Source organism: Anolis carolinensis, chromosome 2, assembly GCF_035594765.1.
Source record: "Anolis carolinensis isolate JA03-04 chromosome 2, rAnoCar3.1.pri, whole genome shotgun sequence".
Taxonomy (NCBI): Eukaryota; Metazoa; Chordata; class Lepidosauria; order Squamata; family Dactyloidae; genus Anolis; species Anolis carolinensis.
Window position 1 is genome coordinate 285,286,346 of NC_085842.1, and position 21,237 is coordinate 285,307,582.

Below are 21,237 nucleotides of genomic sequence, written 5' to 3' on the forward strand. Positions count from 1 at the left end.
CTGCTCATTTGTTCCCACTTGCAGCAGGAGCACCTCAACATACCACAGAGCTTTGCTCAGCAGTTTGCTCATTGTGTTGTCTGGCAGCCAACAGCTTCCCTTCCCTGGTTTGTTCTCTTCTAACAAACAAAAGGTTCTTTCTTTAGTTTGTTGAGAGGGAGCGAACCAGGGAAAAGAAGTTTCTGACTGCCAGACAACATAATAAACAAACAGTAAAATGACACTTTTTACTGTAGGAGCAGTTATGCAACATGTACCAGTTTGCTGCTCATCCATTGTTCTTGTTGATCTCTTGCTTGGCAAGTCTTCTTCACAATTTGAAATGTTGGAAACTCATTTAATAATAATAATAATAATAATAATAATAATAATAATAATAATAAGAAGAAGAAGAAGAAGAAGAAGAAGAAGAACATGTGAAAACTGTGGTCAGCAAAGAATACACACAAAGGGTCAGAAAAATTCTCAAAAGCAAGTTCAGTGGAGGCAACACCATCAAGGCCATAAACACCTGGGCCATACCTGTCATAAGATATACTGCTGGTATTATAAATTGGACACGGGTGGAACTGGACAATTTGGACAGAAAAACAAGAAAACTCATGACCATTCATCATTCACTGCACCCTCGCAGTGATGTTGACCGGCTATATCTGCCTAGAAGATCAGGGGGCAGAGGACTCTTACAAGTAAAACAAGCAGTCAAAGAAGAAGAACATGCCCTGGCAGAATATGTAAAGCAAAGTGAAGAACCTGCTTTGATTGAAGTCAAAAATCAGAAACTCCTCAAAGCACAGCAGACAAAAAACCAGTACAAGAAAACCGCACTACAAACTAGAGCTGACAGCTGGCACAACAAAACATTGCATGGAAAGTTCCTTGACAAAATTGAAGGAAAAGCTGATAAGGAGAAGACCTGACTATGGCTCACGAATGGGACCCTGAAGAAGGAGACAGAAGGCCTGATCCTTGCAGCCCAGGAGCAAGCCATCAGAACAAATGCAATTAAGGCCAAGATCGAAAAATCAGCTGATGACCCAAAATGCAGACTCTGCAAGGAAACCGACGAAACCATTGATCATATCCTCAGCTGCTGTAAGAAAATCGCACAGACAGACTACAAACAGAGGCACAACTATGTGGCCCAAATGAGTCATTGGAACTTATGCCACCTGCCAGCAGCAAAGAACTGGTGGGATCACAAACCTGCAAAAGTATTGGAAAATGAGCACGCAAAGATACTGTGGGACTTCCGAATCCAGACTGACAAAGTTCTGGAACACAACACACCAGACATCACAGTTGTGGAAAAAGGTTTGGATCATTGATGTTGCCATCCCAGGTGACAGTTGCATTGACGAAAAACAACAGGAAAAACTCAACCGCTATCAGGACCTCAAGATTGAACTTCAAAGACTCTGGCAGAAACCAGTGCAGGTGGTCCCGGTGGTGATCGGCACATTGGGTGCCGTGCCAAAAGATCTCAGCCGGCATTTGGAAACAATAGACATTGACAAAATTACGATCTGTCAGCTGCAAAAGGCCACCCTGCTGGGATCTGCACGCATCATCCGAAAATACATCACACAGTCCTAAACACTTGGGAAGTGTTCAACTTGTGATTTTGTGAAACGAAATCCAGCATATCTATCTTGTTTGCTGTGTCATACAATAAAATAATAATATATTTTTTATTTCTTACCCACCTCTCCCCATGGCTAGAGGCAGGTCACAGCACAGCAAAAAACACACAAATACTATAAAATTTCATATACACTAAAATGCAGTTTCATAAAAGATATATATCAAGCATTTCTATAAAATACACGTTAATCACACAGGACAGAGACCAAAACAGAGACCTTCTGTTGAAGGATATTATTAACTTGGACATTATTTTGTTCACAGTTAAAATAACCTTTAAAACACACTTAAAACATCAACATTAAGGTAAGAAGAAAAAAAAGGGTTTAACTATATATAGACATGTCTCTATAGGACAACTGTCATGTATATAAAAAGAGAAACCCAATTCAAATGCAGTTTTGATCTTAAGGACATGTCCATTTCCTGATTAAACTAGCTACATATAAGGGGCAAGATCTCAACAGAGATGTACCAGTCTCTGGAATATATCAATCTGTTTTACCCTATCAATACTAGTATAATTTCCCATAATTTGTTCCTTGCATATGGGGGGCTTTAAAATTATTTGCATTAATAAGAATTTAAATAGATGGAGAAAACTGATGAAAAGAAAAAATGATGCAAATAATCGATTAAAAGAAATAATTTTTCTTCACTTTATTTTATCAGCAAACTCTTCTCCATTTCTGTCTATTAATGCTGTTGTGCAGTTAGGTTAGGAATTTTCCCTCACTCAGAAAGATGTTGATAATGGTGACGGGGAAAAGAGGCCCAATATCAGGGTATCGGTTGGCACAAATGTGCTGAGACTGCAGTATTGATATAAAAGCATTTTATAGTCAGAAGTGGCTTCGTGCAAATGTTACAGATTCTCATTTCATTAGTTATACTAATTAGTTATGTGTTGTCAAAGGCTTTCATAGCCGGAATTACTGGATTGCTGTGAGTTTTCTGGGCTGTATGGCCATGTTCCAGAAACATTTTCTCCTGACATTCACCTGCATCCATGGCAGGCATCCTCAGAGGTTTTGGGGTATGTTGGAAACTATGCAAGTGGGGTCTATATAACTGTGGAATGTTCAGGATGGGAGAAAGAACTCTTGTCTGTTTGAGGCAGGTGTGAATGTTTCAATTGGCCACCTTGATTAGTATTGAATAGCTTTTCAATTTCAAGGGCTGGCTATTTATTGCCTGGGGGAATCCTTTGTTGGGAGGTGTTAGCTGGCCCTGATTGATTTTCCAACATACCTCACAACCTCTGAGGATACCTGCCATAGATACAGGCAAAACATCAGGAGAAAATGTTTCTAGAACATGGCCATTCAGCCTGGAAAACTCACAGCCACCCATTAATTAGTTATATTATTGGGTTGTATGTTTTCCGGGCTGTATGGCCATGTTCCAGAAGTATTCTCTCCTGATGTTTCACCCACATCTATGACAGGCATCCTCAGAGGTTGTGAGGTTATATTATTAGTTATAATAAATTGTACTTCTCTGCATCATGGTGTCAGTTATTCCCAAAGACTTTTTAGTTATCAGGACTACAATGGTCAACTTTATTCTTGTAGTCATTATGATATTATTTAAGTGAGTTTAAATTCTTAATTGCACGTGGTCACTGTATTTGGGGAATAATTCAGGGTGACAAACAATGTTTTTCCCTTTCTCTGTAGAGGGTAGATTCTTGATATATTTATCAAGAATTTTAAAAAAAGATGTATAGTATGAAATTGTTGGTCAGGGAAGAAAAACATACGTACATCATGACTGAAAATAATTCATATGGCCATTGAAAGGATCCTCAGTATGTATGGCATCTGCCAGTCAGTATCTTATATGAGACTTGTGTAAGAGAACAAATGCTTCAGGGTGTTGTATGACAATTTTATGTAATATCTAAGACATTTAGAAAAGTCAGATTGTAATTACCTCTGTGGGTGCAATAATAACTTACATTCTGGGCATGCATTTTGGATCATATGGATAATTTAAAATGAAAATTTACAATATCTTTCTTTCATTTTAGTGTATTTTGGGATCTCTACTGTGCAGCTCCAGAAAGACGTGAAACATGTGAACACTCAAGTGAAGCTAAAGCCTTTCATGACTATGTAAGTTTTATCCCCATTGAATATATTTTTCCTGTTAGCTTTGTTAACGGTTTGGGCCTGCTACTTTGCTAGTTATCTAGCATTCTGAAAAGATTCTTGCTGCCAAGTTTGTACATTCCTATAATAGGGGAGAAGGAACCTGTAACAAATAGAGGAGAAGGAACTATACCATGAAAGGATTTGCTTGATGAAGGTTAGCAAGGGTGATCCTTAAGAATTTTTAAGATAACATATTTGTAGATATGGTCAAAGAGATAACATTTTTCCTTAATGAAATGCTTGCGGCATGGAGGGATATATAAGTGTCAGGGAATTTACAAGAAGGATGGTTATTTTACATGATTGTTGATGAAGGCAATTAAAATGAGTTTTCAATGGTATAATAAATGTACATAATATATGTCTTTAGAAATGGATTGGACACAACTAGACTGGAACCTGTAGCCAAGCTGTTTTGAAATAAATGGACATAGGTGGACCCTGCTTCCAAATCCTTATCCAGTTCTACAATTTTAACAGTACAATCGACCCTCTGTTTCTGTGGATTTCTATATCCATTGATTATAATTCATGCCTTGAAAATATATTTTTAAAATCCCTTGAACCCTTTTAAAAGGAAACCTTGATTTTGTCATTTTATATAAGATATATCATTTTACTATGCTATTACATACTGTGGGACTTGAGCATCCATGGATTTAGGTATCCACTGCAGATGTGGCCCAGCAAATACCAAGGGCCCACTGTATTTCAGAAACCTCCAAGGAATAGTATTGTTTTCTGGTATTGTTAATCTTTTTTGTCACATTGTGTAGTGGTTTAAATAGCATTGGTAAAGGAAAAAAGTACCATTGTTGTATATCTGTTTTCAATAAAGCATATTTACAGTAATATTATTTCTGAAAAATGCTGATCTGAAATGATTCCATGTATTTTATTATGAATTTTTCAGGAATATTTTTTCAGCCAAAGGACTGGTGAATAGAATAAATTAAGGGCTGGTTCACAAAATTAATTTTCCTATACATTGTATTCCTTGGTTTTTTCCCTCCAGTCCATGCTGGATGCAAGATATTATGTTTTGTAGAGGTTTGCTGCGTAGTTGTCTCTCTTGAGGGGAAAATACAAGTTATTTAAGATGTGTTAGCTATAAAACCCATGTTTTTATAGGAGCTGGCTTTCTCCAGGATTTACACATTAGTTTTTATACATTATATAGGTTGAGGTTTATGTGGATGCTTACTTTGAGCTGGAAGAATTGACTCTTTGGTTTTATTTAAGAATTCAAATCAATAAATTTAAGACGGCTGATGCTGATATATCACTTTGCATTATGTCGTACTTTGTTTCATAATGCATGGCAGGAGGTTGAATTGGATGGCCCTTGTTGTCTCTTCCAAGTCCATGATTCTATGATCTTTCCAGATTTTTTTAATGTGTTGCTAATTTAAAATAATATCCTAGTCATTATGAATTCTGAGTTAAGGACTTTAAAAAATCCTTTTTGAAAGGAAGACTTTTTAAATGTAACATAAACCCTGAAAATGCATTAAGAATGTAAAAACGCTTCACTCTAAGTTGTATTCTGTCTGTGTACAATGTGGGAACTTCTGTTTATTAATCTGTTGGTTGTTGAGATTAGTATATGGCTTTACATTTTGATTATTTTTCAATTAGTGGAAATGTGTGGAAAATGTATTATTGACATAAAATTTATTTAGTGTCATATTGTTACATGCTTCACTATTACAGCCATTGATCTTCAACAGATTTATTGCAATTTTCAGATTATTTCATGCCTATTCATGAGAAATCTGTAATATGTGTTCCACCTTTCTCAGTCAGTGAAAAGTTTTAGGACGGGCTTTGCAGAGCATGTTGATGGTTGTGCTGGTTGGATTTTATTTACATTTTCAAAGAGACATTTAAAAATATTATTTAAATTGAACAAAACTCTATGGAAGAATTGGCACTTTCATAGAGTTTAGAGATGGTGGGCTACAGTTTAGTATTGCAGCTTGAGTTAAAGATTTGTTCCATGTTTATCAGTAAGTTTACATGAAAAAGAACATTGATTGAGTTGTTATTGGAGGAACTGTTAAATTTTATCAATAAAATAAAAGTGACTAAGAAAATAACCCATCCATATTGAAGCACTTAAATATGTCGATGTTGAAGTGTTTTGTTTAACTGTCTTCTGAAATTAGTGGGAGTGAAGAATTGTACTTTAAAGTTTAGAGAGACCTAAAAGTTCTCATGGTGGCAACAGGCCTATAAAGTGTTTTTTTTTTTTTTGTAGTTAATAATGACAGTGAAGATGACAATGACAACAGTAATAATTTAAAATATGTTAGACTGTGGTACTCAGTTAACATATACCTGTTGAGATTTCATTTTATCTAGGGTATTAAAATTCTTGTTACTGACTGAAATCCATTGGGTATATATAGTTTTTGCCTTACACATGTAGTGTACCTGATATTTTCTGATATTCTTTGCCATCCTAGTCTTTTTTCTGTACAAAATGCCAATGTAAAAATAATGAATAATTATCTGCTACCACATTTAAGTTATTACATGCTAATCATAGGAAATTTGTTTAAAATTTAACATTAAGATATAGGAACTATAAGTACATGAATCTATGTAAAATGAAATCAGTGTATTCTTGAAAATAAGATATTGTCTTCTGTAAGTTATGTTTATATTTTATAATTCAAAAATAATATAAACTTATTATTTGTAGTATATCTTTTCTTGCTTTTCATACCTTTCATACCATTATTACTATCTTCTTTCACCTCCTCATTATTGTCGGTTTTCCTAGCTTAGGAAGGCTTTGAACTGAAGGTAGATATTCTAAGCACAGTTTTGCTTCCATTATGGTTTAGTCTCCCTTTTCTCAATTCTCATTCATACTCAAAGCCAAACAGGTGTTGCATGCACTCTTTTCGTCCTGAGTAAAATGCTTCCTGGGCTAATAGTTCTAAAACCCCTACCTGGCACAACATCTTTGTTGTTTGTTACTGGTAACTTAGGGGCTGGGATGAATGTTGCCAAGAGTTTAGGCAACTGCAATGGTGACATCTTGTTCTCAGGCTAATGTCTGGATCCATAAGGCCCTTAGGGTCATTAGGTTGTGAGAGTCTGCTGGCAGGACCTGCTTCTCCAAGGAAACCTCATGTTTCAGACTGAATCCATTTATCTCTTCATGATGGGCAGAACCTTTGTCTTTTGGCATTTTGAAAATAAAGTATTTTAAATATAAAAGTGCTACAATATAAAGGTTTAACCTCATGAACTAAAGCTCTGAAAATGCCTGTGGATTCCACATAAAATGAACAAGATTTGAACATCCATGTCAATGCAGTTGTCTCCTGTCTCAGGGCAATCCTTAATTTATATAAAATTATATACATTTTAATCTTCCTCAATACATCTGTTTTAATGGGATGTTTCTTTTACATTAGTACTAAGTTGGAATTTTACAGTTTCGTTTAGTTGCACACTGTTTCCTCAAGAGCTTTTCCTTAGGTCTGTTTTGAACTGAATTCTACTGATTTATAAAAACCATATACAGTTTTGCTATTTTAAGTATTGAACAAATAAAGTACCTCACAAACAACATGGTTGGTTTTACAAATCACACAAATAATATTGGATTGATTGAATTGAATGACTAGATAAATAAATTAAAATAAACAGATTAATCTTTAGTTTCCATTGTCTATTACTCTTTCATATCACTGCTATTCAAAAGTGATAGTCCCTAGATCAGTTCTTGTTCGAGAGACATCATCTGCCAGTTTCTGGAAAGAATGAAGCAGTTGTAGCTAATGGGTACAAATACTCATTTACTACAATTGCTTCATTCTTCTTGTTTGTGGTACATTTTTAAAAAGTCAGTTGCCCCACACAAGATGGTCATGAAGCACTAACTTTCATTACATGAAATTTGTTTCCCTTTGTTTTCCATGGGTACTTTTTCTGAAGGGTTTTTAATTCTTCTTCTTATTCCCATATTCATTACTCTTTACAAATTTGGAAGCATTTTAAAAAGATTTAAAAAGATCCATTAACATCCATCCTAGGTGGAACTGTGACTGGGAGTCTTTGAATACAAGACCAGATGTTTTAGTGATGGGAGTGGAAATTTGAACTCGTTGGAACTTATAAGTTCCAAGCTTAGTTTTTGGTAAGGGGAGCCGATGCCCTGTGACATGATGAGTGGATTCCAATACATGTAGTAATTGGTATTTTGTACTCCCACATGGCTTAAGGCCAAGGTGCATATGCATTATGATAGTATAACTGAATGTATTAGACAAATGAATTCATGTTAGCTATAGAAAGATAATGTAAAAATATTGACAGCTGCAGATGAATTGGAATTGTTGGAGCATATCAATTAAATTTTCTTGATTTTTAAATAATTATATTAATAATGTATGTTTTATTTTAACCATATGAGAACTGGTGTTCAGGCAAAGGAACATAATTTTGTTACTATATATTTGGGTGAACAGAAAATGGATAAGAATCTTCTAGTACATCTGAAGGTGCTTCTGTTCAACAAAGACTCTTTGACTTCAAAATCTGTAATAATTATAGCAACAAAACTATACTGATGAAATAAAAAAATATTGGGAAAACCAGGAAAAGTCTTTTGCATGGAAGGAATCTGAGCTTCATTGAGTTCTGATATTCACAATGAAATCTGGTGCTCAGAATTCTTTTATTATAATTATATTCCTTGCATTAACCACGTCTTGATTGCTTGAGCTTTGGATTCTAGTTAAAAACAATTAAATTACACAATTTCATGTGGTTTCACAAACCATGAGAAACTTTTCTAAAATAAGAAAATATGTACAGAAATTTCAGTTTATTGTATAGAAAAGCAACCTTTAAATTGATCATATGTTACTAAAATAGGGCACCATGCACATGAAAGAGACATTGACACTCAGTCCTGCTTCAGAAAACAATTTCTACTTCAGGCAGTGCTAGAACTCTAATGTTTAATCTTGACCTACCAGGCATTCGGATTCATTGCCTGAAACTCTACTAGAATTAACATATTGCTGCATATGTTTGATGAACCATAGAATTAGTTCAGCATTCATTTCCAGTTACTTGGTTTCTAAATGTACTCTTTGGGGGACTAAATAGTATTGTCAATATTCTTTGTTGTAATAACTCAGCAGTTTTCTGTTCTATGTTTTCTGGGATTTTCTAAATTGCACCGGGTGTCTTCTTGATATAACAGAAAGCATTCATCTATTAGTATCAAACAGTGGAATACATTTTCTTTCCATTTGTCAACATAGCATTTGAGATTCATACATATATATACAGTAGAGTCTCGCTTATCCAACGTAAACGGGCCAGCAGAACGTTGGATAAGCAAATATGTTGGATAATAAGGAGAGATTAAGGAAAAGCCTATTAAACATTAAATTAGGTTATGATTTTACAAATTAAGTTATACAACAAATTTGGCAGAAAAAGTAGTTCAATACGCAGTAATGCTATGTAGTAATGACTGTATTTACAAATTTAGCACCAAAATATCACAATGTATTGAAAACATTGACTACAAAAATGTGTTGGATAATCCAGAACGTTGGATAAGCGAGTGTTGGATAAGTGAGACTCTACTGTATATATAATTCCTGGATGGTTTGGTTCAGTTAAATAATGTGGGTCAAAATAAGCCCACCTTCTTTGACATTAAGGAAGATATTGCCACCTAGTGGAATCCCCCCTTTTAAAGAGTGTATTGGTCTTACAAGCATTGTATGCTACAAATTTCTTCAGCTTAATTCAGCCATCACACCAAACTGTGACCAAGCAAACTTGATGCTTATTTTGATAATAATAATAATAATAATAATAATAATCAACTAACATTTCTGTTTAGTGGCCGTCAGAGTTGGAATCCATAGGTTCTGCTGAGTTTTGCATGACATCCCTACCTTAGCTTATACCTGTTGCTGCATGATTTCTACAGAGATGGTACTGCAGGACAGATATACAATTAAAGCAGGTCATGGTGATTATTGGTAGCATACCCAACATGGAACTCAGTTGCCTTTCTGTCCTGTAATGTCTGTCCTGTACAAAGACTGCTTACAGTAGTTGTAGGGGGAGAAAGGACAGATTTGGGATGTGAGAAAGGATGTTCCAGAATTTGATTTTTAAAAACACACCTCAGTAATGTATTGATTAATCTACAAAACAAACCCTTTGATAGACTGCTATATATGCATAGCTAGATGAAAGACTAAATCCAGCATTATGCTAGTTAGTGTTCATTAGTGTGATGAGATTTTGCTTCCCCATCCCTTCTCCCTTATGATGACCAATACTTGCTGTGAAGAATCTGGTTATGAAGGCTGACAGAAGCAGTTTTGTCAGTAGAATAACACTGCATCCTGCCCTTACTTGTTATTTTGGTATTAGTTGCACAAGCATATGACATTGTTTGTGAGCTTTTGCCTAAAACAGGAAAACTGAAGAATTATATAGAACCTGTGTAAGTCTTTGCAAGCTAAACCATGTTATTCCTTTGCATTTGGAATCTTAAATTATGGTTAGCACAAACTGTAATTTAGTATGATGTTCAAATTGAAGGACATAAAACTTTACTAGTGATTTTAAAAGCTGTACTACTAAATGTACTTAGCAGATATTTCCTTATATTTATCTTATACATTGTACTTAATTTTGTGTTGATGCTATATTACAATTACAATTTTTATTTGCCACCTTGAGTCCCCTTTGGGATTGAGAAAGGTGAGGTATACCCATATATACTCAAGTATAACCCGACCTGAATATAAGCCAAGGCACCTAATTTTACCACAAAAAACTGGGAAAACTTATTGACTTGAGTATAAGCTAAGGGTGGGAAATGCAGCAGCTACTGGTAAATTGCAAAAATAAAAATAGATACCAATAAAATTACATTAATTGAGGTATCAATAATAATAATAACAACAACAATAACAACAACTTTATTTTATATCCCGCCTCCATCTCCCCAAAGGGACTCGGGACAGCTTACATGGGGACGAGCACAACATCTTCATAGCTTAAAACACAATCTATGAATTAAAACAATATGACAAAATAAATATAAAATGACATAAAGCACATCAAATGCTTTAAAAACTTAGACATAAAATACCTGTGCAGAGAAAGAAACTTGTGCAGAACTCTGAATGGGGCTCATAAAAGTATAAATGTGATCAGGAAAGGGCAAAGGGATGGTCTTATTAAACACTGACAATCTATAAAATGAAAAGTAGTGATAATGTGCAATAAGACATTGTAAACAATCTGAGTATCTGGCGGGATTGTTCACTCTAAAGCACATCGGAACATCGGTAGGGTAATTTTTTTAAATATTTAACATATTTAAAAAAAAAACAGTAAACAAGCTCTGTAAGTGGATGTCACGCCCAAGGCAACGGAGCACTAAGAACCGAACACAGAGGCCAATAACTATATAATATCTTTATTAAGGAAATATATAAGAATAATAAAAACAAGTAGAAAATATGGTCCAGAAGCAGACCTATCAGATGAGGTCAAATATAGTCCAGAAATGTTTTGTCCAATAAATGACATTAGAGTTCAAAGTAGAATCCAACAAACCGAAACACACACTATTGCCAAGCAATAGTGTGGGGAAATGTCCAGGGTCTTTCAAGGTCCAAGGTAAATCCACAACAAGGCTGGAAACAAAACTTGATTCTAGGAACAAGGTCCGTGACTAGGAACAAGGCAAGGCAATTCTTGAATACTTGAATAGGCAAAGCAAGGAGACTGGGATTGCGGACTTTGCGAAGTCCACACAAGGCTAGAAACACGAAATCACTCCTGAAGCTGCTCTGTTGACTCCGCACGGAACCTACCGTGCCAGGCACATTTAACTAGGTCTCGTTTTCCTGCAAAGCAGGTGTCCAACGTTCCCTTTCCCTAGGGAACAGGAAACGAAACCCAGCTCTCTCCAGATGTGAGACTCCCTAGATTTTCCCAGGGGAACATGGCTAATCAGTGTCTTGTTTAGCTGCAAGTCTCAAACTCCTCCGAACCTGCTCCTTCTCTCCCCTGCCCGCAGCATAGGACTGTCTCCTAACAAAAGGGGGTGAGAACTGCTCAAGGTCTGTTTTAATGGGTTCTTGGGCAAAAACATCAACATCAGGCATCTGGAAAAATTCTGACTCTTGCTGAGCCGGCAAAACCCCCATGTTTTCATCTTCATCAGCCACGGTGGCACTGGGAGCAGGACTACAAGGCCCATGAGGCATTACAGTGGAAAAGGGGGGCCAACAAAACAATATGGTATCAACAATATAAATAATAATAATAATAATAATAATAATAATTTGTGCAGTTTTCTGGCATTGTATATTTCTGCCACTTCTGTGTCTGTTCATTTGTATTTTGATTCTGTAGCCCACTTGTTGATGGATATCCAGAATCAGCAGCATCCACCGCGGTCCTTTTTATCCTGGGCGACGACGGAGCCAGTATAGACTTCGTTTTGGTTTGCTTCTCCATAATGCTAGTGGGTTAGGTGCTTTTAGTTCCACTCCTCAACTGAGTCCGCTCTGGCTTGGTTGGACCTGCCGGTAGTTACACTACTGCCAGGATAGTTCTCAGTGTCCTTGGACCAGTTAAGTCACCACCACCACCACCACCACAAAGTGGCACACATCAAGGCCCTGGCAGAGTATGTAAAGGAAAGTAAAGAACCTGCTTTGATAGAAGTCAAAAATCAGAAACTCCTCAAAGCATGAACATGGATACACCAAGGCTGCAAGATAATCCAGGAAAGCAAGAGCTGGCTTCTTGACTCAAATGAGAAGTTGCTTTGGCAAATATTTCTCTCTCAGCACACTCTTTTAATACCCTTTGTACAGCATGAACACATTTCTTTAGCCTCTGACCTCCCTCTTGTTTGCTGTTCTAGCACTCCTGCGAATCCTGAATTCCAAACAGCCAGCTCGATCCAAAGATTCTGTTTCATCAAGGCCAGACAGCTCGTTAGCATTAGCGTCTGTCTGCATACTAACAGACTGGGAGCTGTCCTCCCTTTGCACCTGGCTAGCTTCATCTTCAGAATCATTAACACCATTCCCTGCCATGGGAAAGCCTCCCTGCTCCTCATCTGCCACAGCAGGAACACTCTGAACCTGAATCCCATAATTCCCATTAGAGTCATCTTGAACCTGAATCTCATCATCTTGAACCTGAATCCCATAATCCCCATCAGAGTCACTCTGAGGCTCTTGCTGAGTCACAACAGGCACATGACCAAATAGACAGTGGAGAAGTAGGTGAGTGTGCTGTTTTTTTTAAGAGCTGGATCCGAGAATAGCAAAAGCTCACCACAAAGAGAAATGGAAATCCTCAGAAGCACTTTAGAGAGAAATTGTCAGGATCATGTCTCATTAGTAGATCTACTTGATAGTTTTAAGGCTTATTTCCATGGGTAAATTCTCTCTTCTTACACTTTGTCTTTTATTTTGGTTTAATTTTTTAAACAAATCTTACATAGTTCCTGTTTTACTGATTTGAGTCTGTTATTGGCATTGCTCAAGTGGGACGCTTGTCAGGGATTGCATACTGTGAATTTTATTACTTATAAATAGGCATTTTTATTTTTTTTAATTACATTTATATCTTGCCCATAGTTTATAGTACATAGAGTATATATCTGTTAGAAAACAGTTTTGCCAGTCTTCACCCGGATTCCCAGGTGAAAAACCGCAATCTGAAGTATAAATGGGCTGGCTGTCATATATAATCTATCAATTCTGTTTGGTTCAGGGTCAGAAAGCAGGAACCGAATATTGACTATAATGGGATGGTTTGAGAAAGTGAAACCTAGTTCTGCTGCAGTCTTTGCAAAGGACAGACAGTATGCTGTGGAGACCAGAATATTAACAAACTTGGGTATTCTGGAGAACATGGACGGCTTAAGGCTATAAGACAAGATTTCTTGGCAGACATTCAACTTATTTTACTTTGCCAGGAAAACTTTATGATAGGATTGCCATAAGTCAGAGTTGACTAAAATGCACAAAAGAACAGCAATTACATAGAAAGATCAGTTGGAGTGTTGATTGCTGTGTAAATAATAAACCAATAAAACTCTTAAATGTTTCCAAATATTGGACTTCATTCCTGCCCTGTTGGGCTACTATGTGCACTCCAGCAGCTTTTGAATCAATTAATTCTTAAAGACCATTCAACGAGCAGAGATTCCTTAATCAGATCTTGGTAAATGTGGCAGAGGCACTTTTTATTATCTATATTTTTATTTATTAACAGATCGTAACTCCTTCAGAATACTAGAAAAAGTGAAAATGAAAAAGCATATTAATGTGAGAAAGCAATTACATTTTACAAATTTTTTTTCATAAGAATTGATTTGGAGAACCAGGTCACATATTGCTAAACTGCACCCACTGATCAATGCACCCAGGATAGTGGACACCTGGGAGCCTGAGTATTAGATTTCCATAGGGATATGAAGGGGAAAGGGGAAAGATAGCACCCCAAGCATTGGGACTGCAGGACCAGCCTGGATAAAGGATCTGTCACATTTGTATTATTTTCCAATAATCTTTCTAATAATTCAGTAAAATAAACATTTTGTTATCTAAACAATTGTATGCATTTTAATGTTGTGGTTGTCTTTTGTTTTAGAATGCTACTGATAACAAGGTTACATGCAGAACAATTACTAAACTCTGTTAGTTCCACTAATAGGAAAAATATACTCCTAGTAAAATATTTCTCTAAAGTACTCTCTTGATAGAACAAATTTTTGCAAATCCAAGCTCTGGATACTTTTCTAGGTATTCATCCCCCCCTCCTCCCCCCCCCCCAAAAAAACCCTAGTAGCAGGTAATATATTGTACTTCATGATGATTTGCTTCTTTAGGATGCTAGTTTTTCATACATATCAACAAAGTAGCATGATGCTGCTTGTTGAAAATTAATATAGCTCATCTTTAATGAAGCTCTCTTTTGAAACACTCCTGGTTTTTTTTATTAAACTAATATACATGGCCCTTAAAATTATCATTTTATCTCCTAATTAGTATGGCGCTTCAGAGATGGAAGTAATTATCTCAGTTTCTTGCCTGACATGAACATAAATATGCTGAAGCAGCATTTTTACTGCAGGTCAATTTACAACTCCATACACATTTGCTGTTTATTCTTCTATTTGTTTCCCAGAAGCCAGCCATTAGCTGTTTCCAGGAGATCAAAGAACCTAAGATCATCAGCAGGTCTTGTTCTCTGATTGTCCTATTACTTAAGATCTGAAGCGTGGAAAATAGTGCAGGTTGAGGATCCCTTATTAGAAATCCTTGGACATAGGCGTGTTGGGTTTTTTAAAATCATGGAATACTTATGTTTGCATTATATGTACATATCTTAGAGTTCGGAGCCAAGTCTAAGCATGACATTCATTTATGTTTCATTTACATCTTATATGCATAGCCTGAAGGTAATTTTATATATAGTATTTTAATAATTTTGTACATGAAACACAATTTCTGTACATTGAACCATCATCAAATTTGAAGGAAATATGGCATGCAACTACAGAAAACTGACAAACAGAAACTCCATTTTGAGGAGCCAGGGCATGCCAAATTAACTTTTTATTCATATATAATAATGAACACACAATTTGAAAGATTTTGAAAAGTTGAGTTCCCAAAAGTACATTTTCAAAGTTTTGACATAAATATAAATATGATATAAGTAAAAATATGACCTGAAGAGAAATCAGAATTTACTGTAAGTATTAAAAAAAATTCTGTTGGTTTATCAGTTAATGCACCCAGTAAAAAACTGGATTGCTTTCCACCAAATTAGGAGATGTTTGAGATTATCTGACTTCACATATAGATTGCATGATGTACACAAATTTAACTTTTTGGGGCATCTAAATTTTGTGCATTCTTACAGAGCCGTGTATTTAGCAACCAATAGGAGACATGCTCTCAAGGGCAACTGAGATTGATAAGCAATGTCAGGAATGTTTGAGTACTCAAAGAAATAGCCACTCATCATCCAGAGCAGTTGAAACTGAAAGAACATTAATGATGATTGATGATTCTCCCAAGCAACAGCAAGGCACAAAAATTATATTACCATCCAGAGGTGGCATTTAAAATCTCTGTGGGTAACTACTTAAGGATGAAAAGAGCTGCTTATTGTGCTGTGTTTGCATTAAGTGAAATTATGGTCCATCTGGCTAAAGATTATTTACACAGACTAGTAAGAGCCAGAGATGCGCTGCCACTAAGCATTGGCACCTCTGATGCGTCTGTATGTGTTCTTCACCTAATGCAAAATCACAAGAAGTGTAACTGATGTAGAGTTATAGGTTTGCACATGTATACTTTCTTTTTTATAAGGATATTTTATACCCAGTACTCTGTCTTTAGGATTAATAGCTATAGTTGTTTGCCATTGTTCAATATGTTAGGAATAATTAGACCTAAATCAAATGTCACATTAGTAGATACCTTCTGGTGACCTGGCTGTTCGCTCTTCTCCTGCCTTTTGCAGCCATCCAAACTGCCATCTGTGGAGGGTTTTGTCATTCTCCAAAAGAAGGTGTGAGGGAATGGCAGGGCTGGTAGGGAGTACAGCCATGAACCCAATAGACATTTTGCTGAAGAAAACAGTTCCATTATCAGACTAGTGCTATTGGATTCTGCCACTAGTAAGATAACTATTGGACTACCAAGGGATGTTTATTGTCACTTACGGAACAGTTGAAGGTTTTGGTTTCTTTAAACACTCATGAAGTAAACTAATTTGTGTTTTAGTCCTTCGATAACTGTTGTGCCTTAAAGACCTTGATCATATAGAAGGAATGAAAGTAGTGCCAGGAAAAAAAAAATCAGATGATCAACATCAACCTAAGGAAAATTAATTATTTAGAACAGTAGCATTATGGTTGCTTTGGGGTAGACAAAATAGTAAAAAGATATCTGTTTAGGATATTTCTTTTGTTTAGTTTAATGGAATTAATGGAATGGAATTAAGTAATTATATGTTTTTAATGGTTGTATAATGTATTTTTATTGATTATTGTTAATGGTTTTAAATGTGTTGTTGATTTTATTGATTTGTTTGGCATTGAATTTTGCCGGTTGTTGTAAGCTGCCTTGAGTCCCCTCGGGTGAGAAAGGCGGGGTAAAATTTTGTAAATAATAAAGAAATAATAATAATAGTTTAGTGTTCAGATTTGTTTTTGTCATGATATTTTTATGCAGAGCTTATGACCAGAAGCAGTTTCTTACAGATATGATGTCTTATATGCTTTTACTTGTACAAAATAGCCCTGCTGAATTCTCCCATTTCCAATATTTTGCTGTCTTGCTTCAGCATGCCAGTGGGCCACCGAGGCCTCATGCTCTAGTCTAAATTTTAAAGGACCTAGCCTAGGTCTTCAATACTGTTTTCAAAAGATTCAGCACTTTAAAGTTCAAAGTTAAAAACAATTTTTCTTCTCCAGTGATTTGGGATCCACTGATTGCTGCTGGCTTCATCTTCAGATTTCACCACATGCTGTTCAAAATAGTCTATTGACTCTTAGTACTAGCTAAGAGTTAGATACATTGTATCTAATTCACTGTTGTTGTTGTTGCTTTAAAAACTTTCATCCTTACTAAAAATTTGTATTAAATTTCCCATTCTTAGCAAAATCAGTATTTAATGTTTAATTTTTGTAGTTATACAAACTGTGGCTTCTAAAATAATAAAGAACCCTTAACCTAGAACATACCTGGTTACATAGGCTAAACTTGAAAGATTTGCAGTGATCCATCATGTCTTAGATTTTAAATTTTTTTGCTGTTTCATTAGAACATGAAGCAATGATTTAGTGCTACATAAATGTCTCTATTTATGCTTTATGAAGCATTTGAAATGCAGTACAGAAGATGTCCTTGAAAATAGTAATCTCTTTTCCCTTAATCCCCATGCTGTCTGAAAATCCTGTTAAAATTGTCAGAATTTTATATATATCTAACAAAGAAAATTAATGAAGGACATGATCCTTACCTATGAAGGTTTCTGTTCAACTCAATGATGCTTTCATCAGAGTAGACAAATACAATCCTTCTACATATCACATCAGGTAACTGGCATGAATACAAGCATACTTCAGTACACAAAGCCTCTCCAGGCTTTTTACACCTCCCAAACTTCTTTCTCCATGTTCTTCTTTTTTTTAGCAGTGTCAACATTGGGAAAATAGTCAAGGAGGACGGTAAATATCGTATGACCCCCTTATCCATTCTTATGCCCTCCAAAGGTCAGTGTGCAGCTGGATCTGCCCCACAGTTACTAAACACGGCATAAGGCTGATCTGCTTAATCCAGGGTAAGACTGCCTTAACATGGCCGTGCCCTGGGTTAAGCTAAATCAGGGGAAGGGTCAGGATTTGGACTTTCCCCCAACTTAGGACACTGAAGACACTGGTTTCTAACTAGAACTAGCCACAACTGTCTTCACTGCTAGCCCACGTCCCGTGGTTTGAGGCAGTCCCCTGTCATTCCCTCCCCCATATCACTGTTGTCCCCAGACACAACATGCCACGTACTTTCATTTTGGCGCTTTGCCTGATGCCATCTTCACCATGACTGGACAGTAGACTCCCTGCTACCTATGAAGTGGCTGAGTGAGTCTTCTACATCATGTGAGCCAGGTCCAGTGCTAGGGATGCCAGATCAGGCTTTTATTTTGTGTCTTTACAGAAGAGCTATAGGTCCTCCAGTGCAATTCTATAGTATTCCTCTGTTCCAAGTATAGTCAAATCTAGAGTTCACTTATCCATGCTTTCAGATATTCATGGGGGTCTTGTACCTATACTGTACTTATATTCCGTCAGACTCCACAAAAACAGCTGTGTGGGTGACAAATTGGGACCATTTCCATTCCAATAGTGGGGGTTTTTTGGTGGGGGGGGGGCAAAAATCATTTGAGAATTGCCTGTTCTCCTAGATAGGTTGCTTTACGGGAGCCATGTGTATGGAAGCTAGCCTGCATGGAAGAAGTGCAGCTCATCCCTGGGCCTTTCTGATATCTGCACTGTTCTTTTCAGGTCCAAAAGGATTCTCCTGGTTCAGTTCTTCCATCAAAGATCTCATTCTCTCCTCTGACTGGAAGCCGTAATATTGCCCACTTTCCCTTGGCTTGCTTTCTTTTGCTACTTGCAAGATACTTGTGGCCACAAGTGCTAACTTATACTCTATCCATCTTGATGTGAAAATATTGTTCTTTTATACAGAAAGTTGCTGTCTCAGGAGATGGAATACTTTCTGCCAAGTGGTTCAGCAAACATACAGTTCCAGTCAACTTCAAGTGATCGAATGATCCTGATTCCCCATGATAGCTTCCTGTTGCGTTCTCCATCTTCTACTCTGTTACTTCTCAGCCCAGTCACTGCACCGTTTTAATTTACGCACTTGACTGATTGATGGGAGGTGTATCTATTTTTTATTTTATGTCAGGTGCTTCATCCCTTGTGGCTTCAAGGAGGTCAGTTCTAAATATGCCAACTTTGTCATTGGCAGTTCAGTCCCAGCAGCTCAGCACAGTGATTGAATTTTAGAATTTTGAATCTTTTCAGAGGCATAAATTCACTTTTATTTTTCACTTTGAATTTATTTTCACTTCTAGTTCATTAGGATCCATATAGCCATATATAGACTACTGCTCATGCAATATATTCTCATATTCACATTACCTGTGTAGCACCAAGTACGCTATGGGAAGATTTTGTTCAGGTTTCATAGAATGCATTATTTGGTATGAGAAAAAGTTCACACAATTGCATTTTAAAGGGGAAATTTGTGGAAATCTGAGACATACTACCTCTTGCAGAAAGTCAAATAACGTCAACTCACACAGTGGATTCTGCATCCCAAAGCTGTTAAAGGTTATTACCATTTTTAAATAGTAACAACCATTGCAAAATATCCTGGGAATAAGAGAGTTTTTACTCTTATATTTTAAAATTATCTATATTGAAGGAATAATTCTTTTATCTTTTCCCACAAGGATTACACAAAGAAACATTGATTAGTACTTAATTGAGAAATATGTGGGTTCTTATTGTTCAAGTATCTCATTTCTTAATTAACTCACCTTACATTGGGTTGCTTATTCTTATATTGCTAATTCCTTCCACGCTGTGGACATTTCTGAAATTCTGCTGTCAATATTATTCACTCTGCTTATAGAATTAAAAAATGAATGTGGTTTATATCTACTTACAAGATACTGAATCATATTGAATGTTACATGCCTCAGTTCTGTTCCTTTAAAAATCAAAACTCAGAATTTTTTTGCTTCTGACAGTAATAAAATGATAATTGTCACTTTAAAAAGGCCCTCTTCCCCTCATTGCAGTACCTTGTTAGTGCAGAGCGAAGCCTGACAAATTTTGGGTTCTTTGTGAGTTACATAGCCATTACCTTCATGCATAATGGTTACAAGTGTGCATTTTGAGGAGGAATGTGCTATGTTAAAGTGATGCTATGTGATACCTGAGACTAATCACACAACATTTATTAATACATTTTTAATGATATATGATCCCTCAGAATGATCATCATACCATTATTCTAGCCAGGAAACAATTAGATCTGAGAATCCTATGGGGTTAAGGAACGGGGTGTGAGCAGAGATGCAAAGGGTAGGTACAGTGAGTGGAAATAACTAGCAACATACGTGATGTAATTCACTAATCTGTTGTTTATTTTTTATTAAGAACTACCAATGAGAAAGTAAATTCTTCACTTGTCAATATCTGAAAACCCAGTTTCAAACATGAAAGTTATGATACAGCAATTTAAAAATAAACCAGAAATATTAATCTAACAGTTAATGTAGCAATGCTATCCATAGGACACATTATGTAAGAAAAGTAAAGCATTAGCAGCTGAGCACTTGAGAAGAGTATAAGGAATCATGTAATGATGGGTTAGCTATCATTGCTAACACAAGTTTTCACAATTTTAATCAAGTGCCACATTCTTCTGTTGATTCCTTATGTCCCATCATCACTCTACTAATGTGCTTCCCCTTTCTTCGGGAAGTGTCTAATGGCATTTCAGGGAGGGAAAACTCATTAGCTTCCTTCCTGACTAATGTAATTTTTATTTCCTGTTGTAACCCTAGCCTCAGCCAAGACCAACAATTAAAAAGAGAAAACATTAGTATGTGCAAAACATTTGCTGCTTCAGTTGGAAAGGCAATATGTAAAATATATTCTGGACAATAAACTTTTTTAAAAATCACTCATCCACAGCTTTCAGTCTTTGCTTGTTTTATTCACTTTTGTATCTTTCTGTTTTAACTTTCACATCGCAGTTAATTTGATACTGTATCTTTCTTTTAAAATCCTGTCTTTTCGTCAATA

The 21,237-nt window shown here is 36.1% G+C and overlaps 1 protein-coding gene across 7 annotated transcripts in view; it reads left to right on the forward strand.

The window, feature by feature from the left end:
* ssbp2 (single stranded DNA binding protein 2) overlaps positions 1–21,237 on the forward strand; it is a 134,286-nt gene that overhangs the window by 52,093 nt on the left and 60,956 nt on the right. For all 7 annotated transcript variants that reach the window (XM_062972280.1, XM_062972284.1, XM_062972281.1 and 4 more), the window contains exon 4: positions 3,677–3,761. In XM_062972280.1, the coding sequence (XP_062828350.1) occupies positions 3,677–3,761 (85 nt within the window). The remainder of the gene's footprint in view (positions 1–3,676; positions 3,762–21,237) is intronic.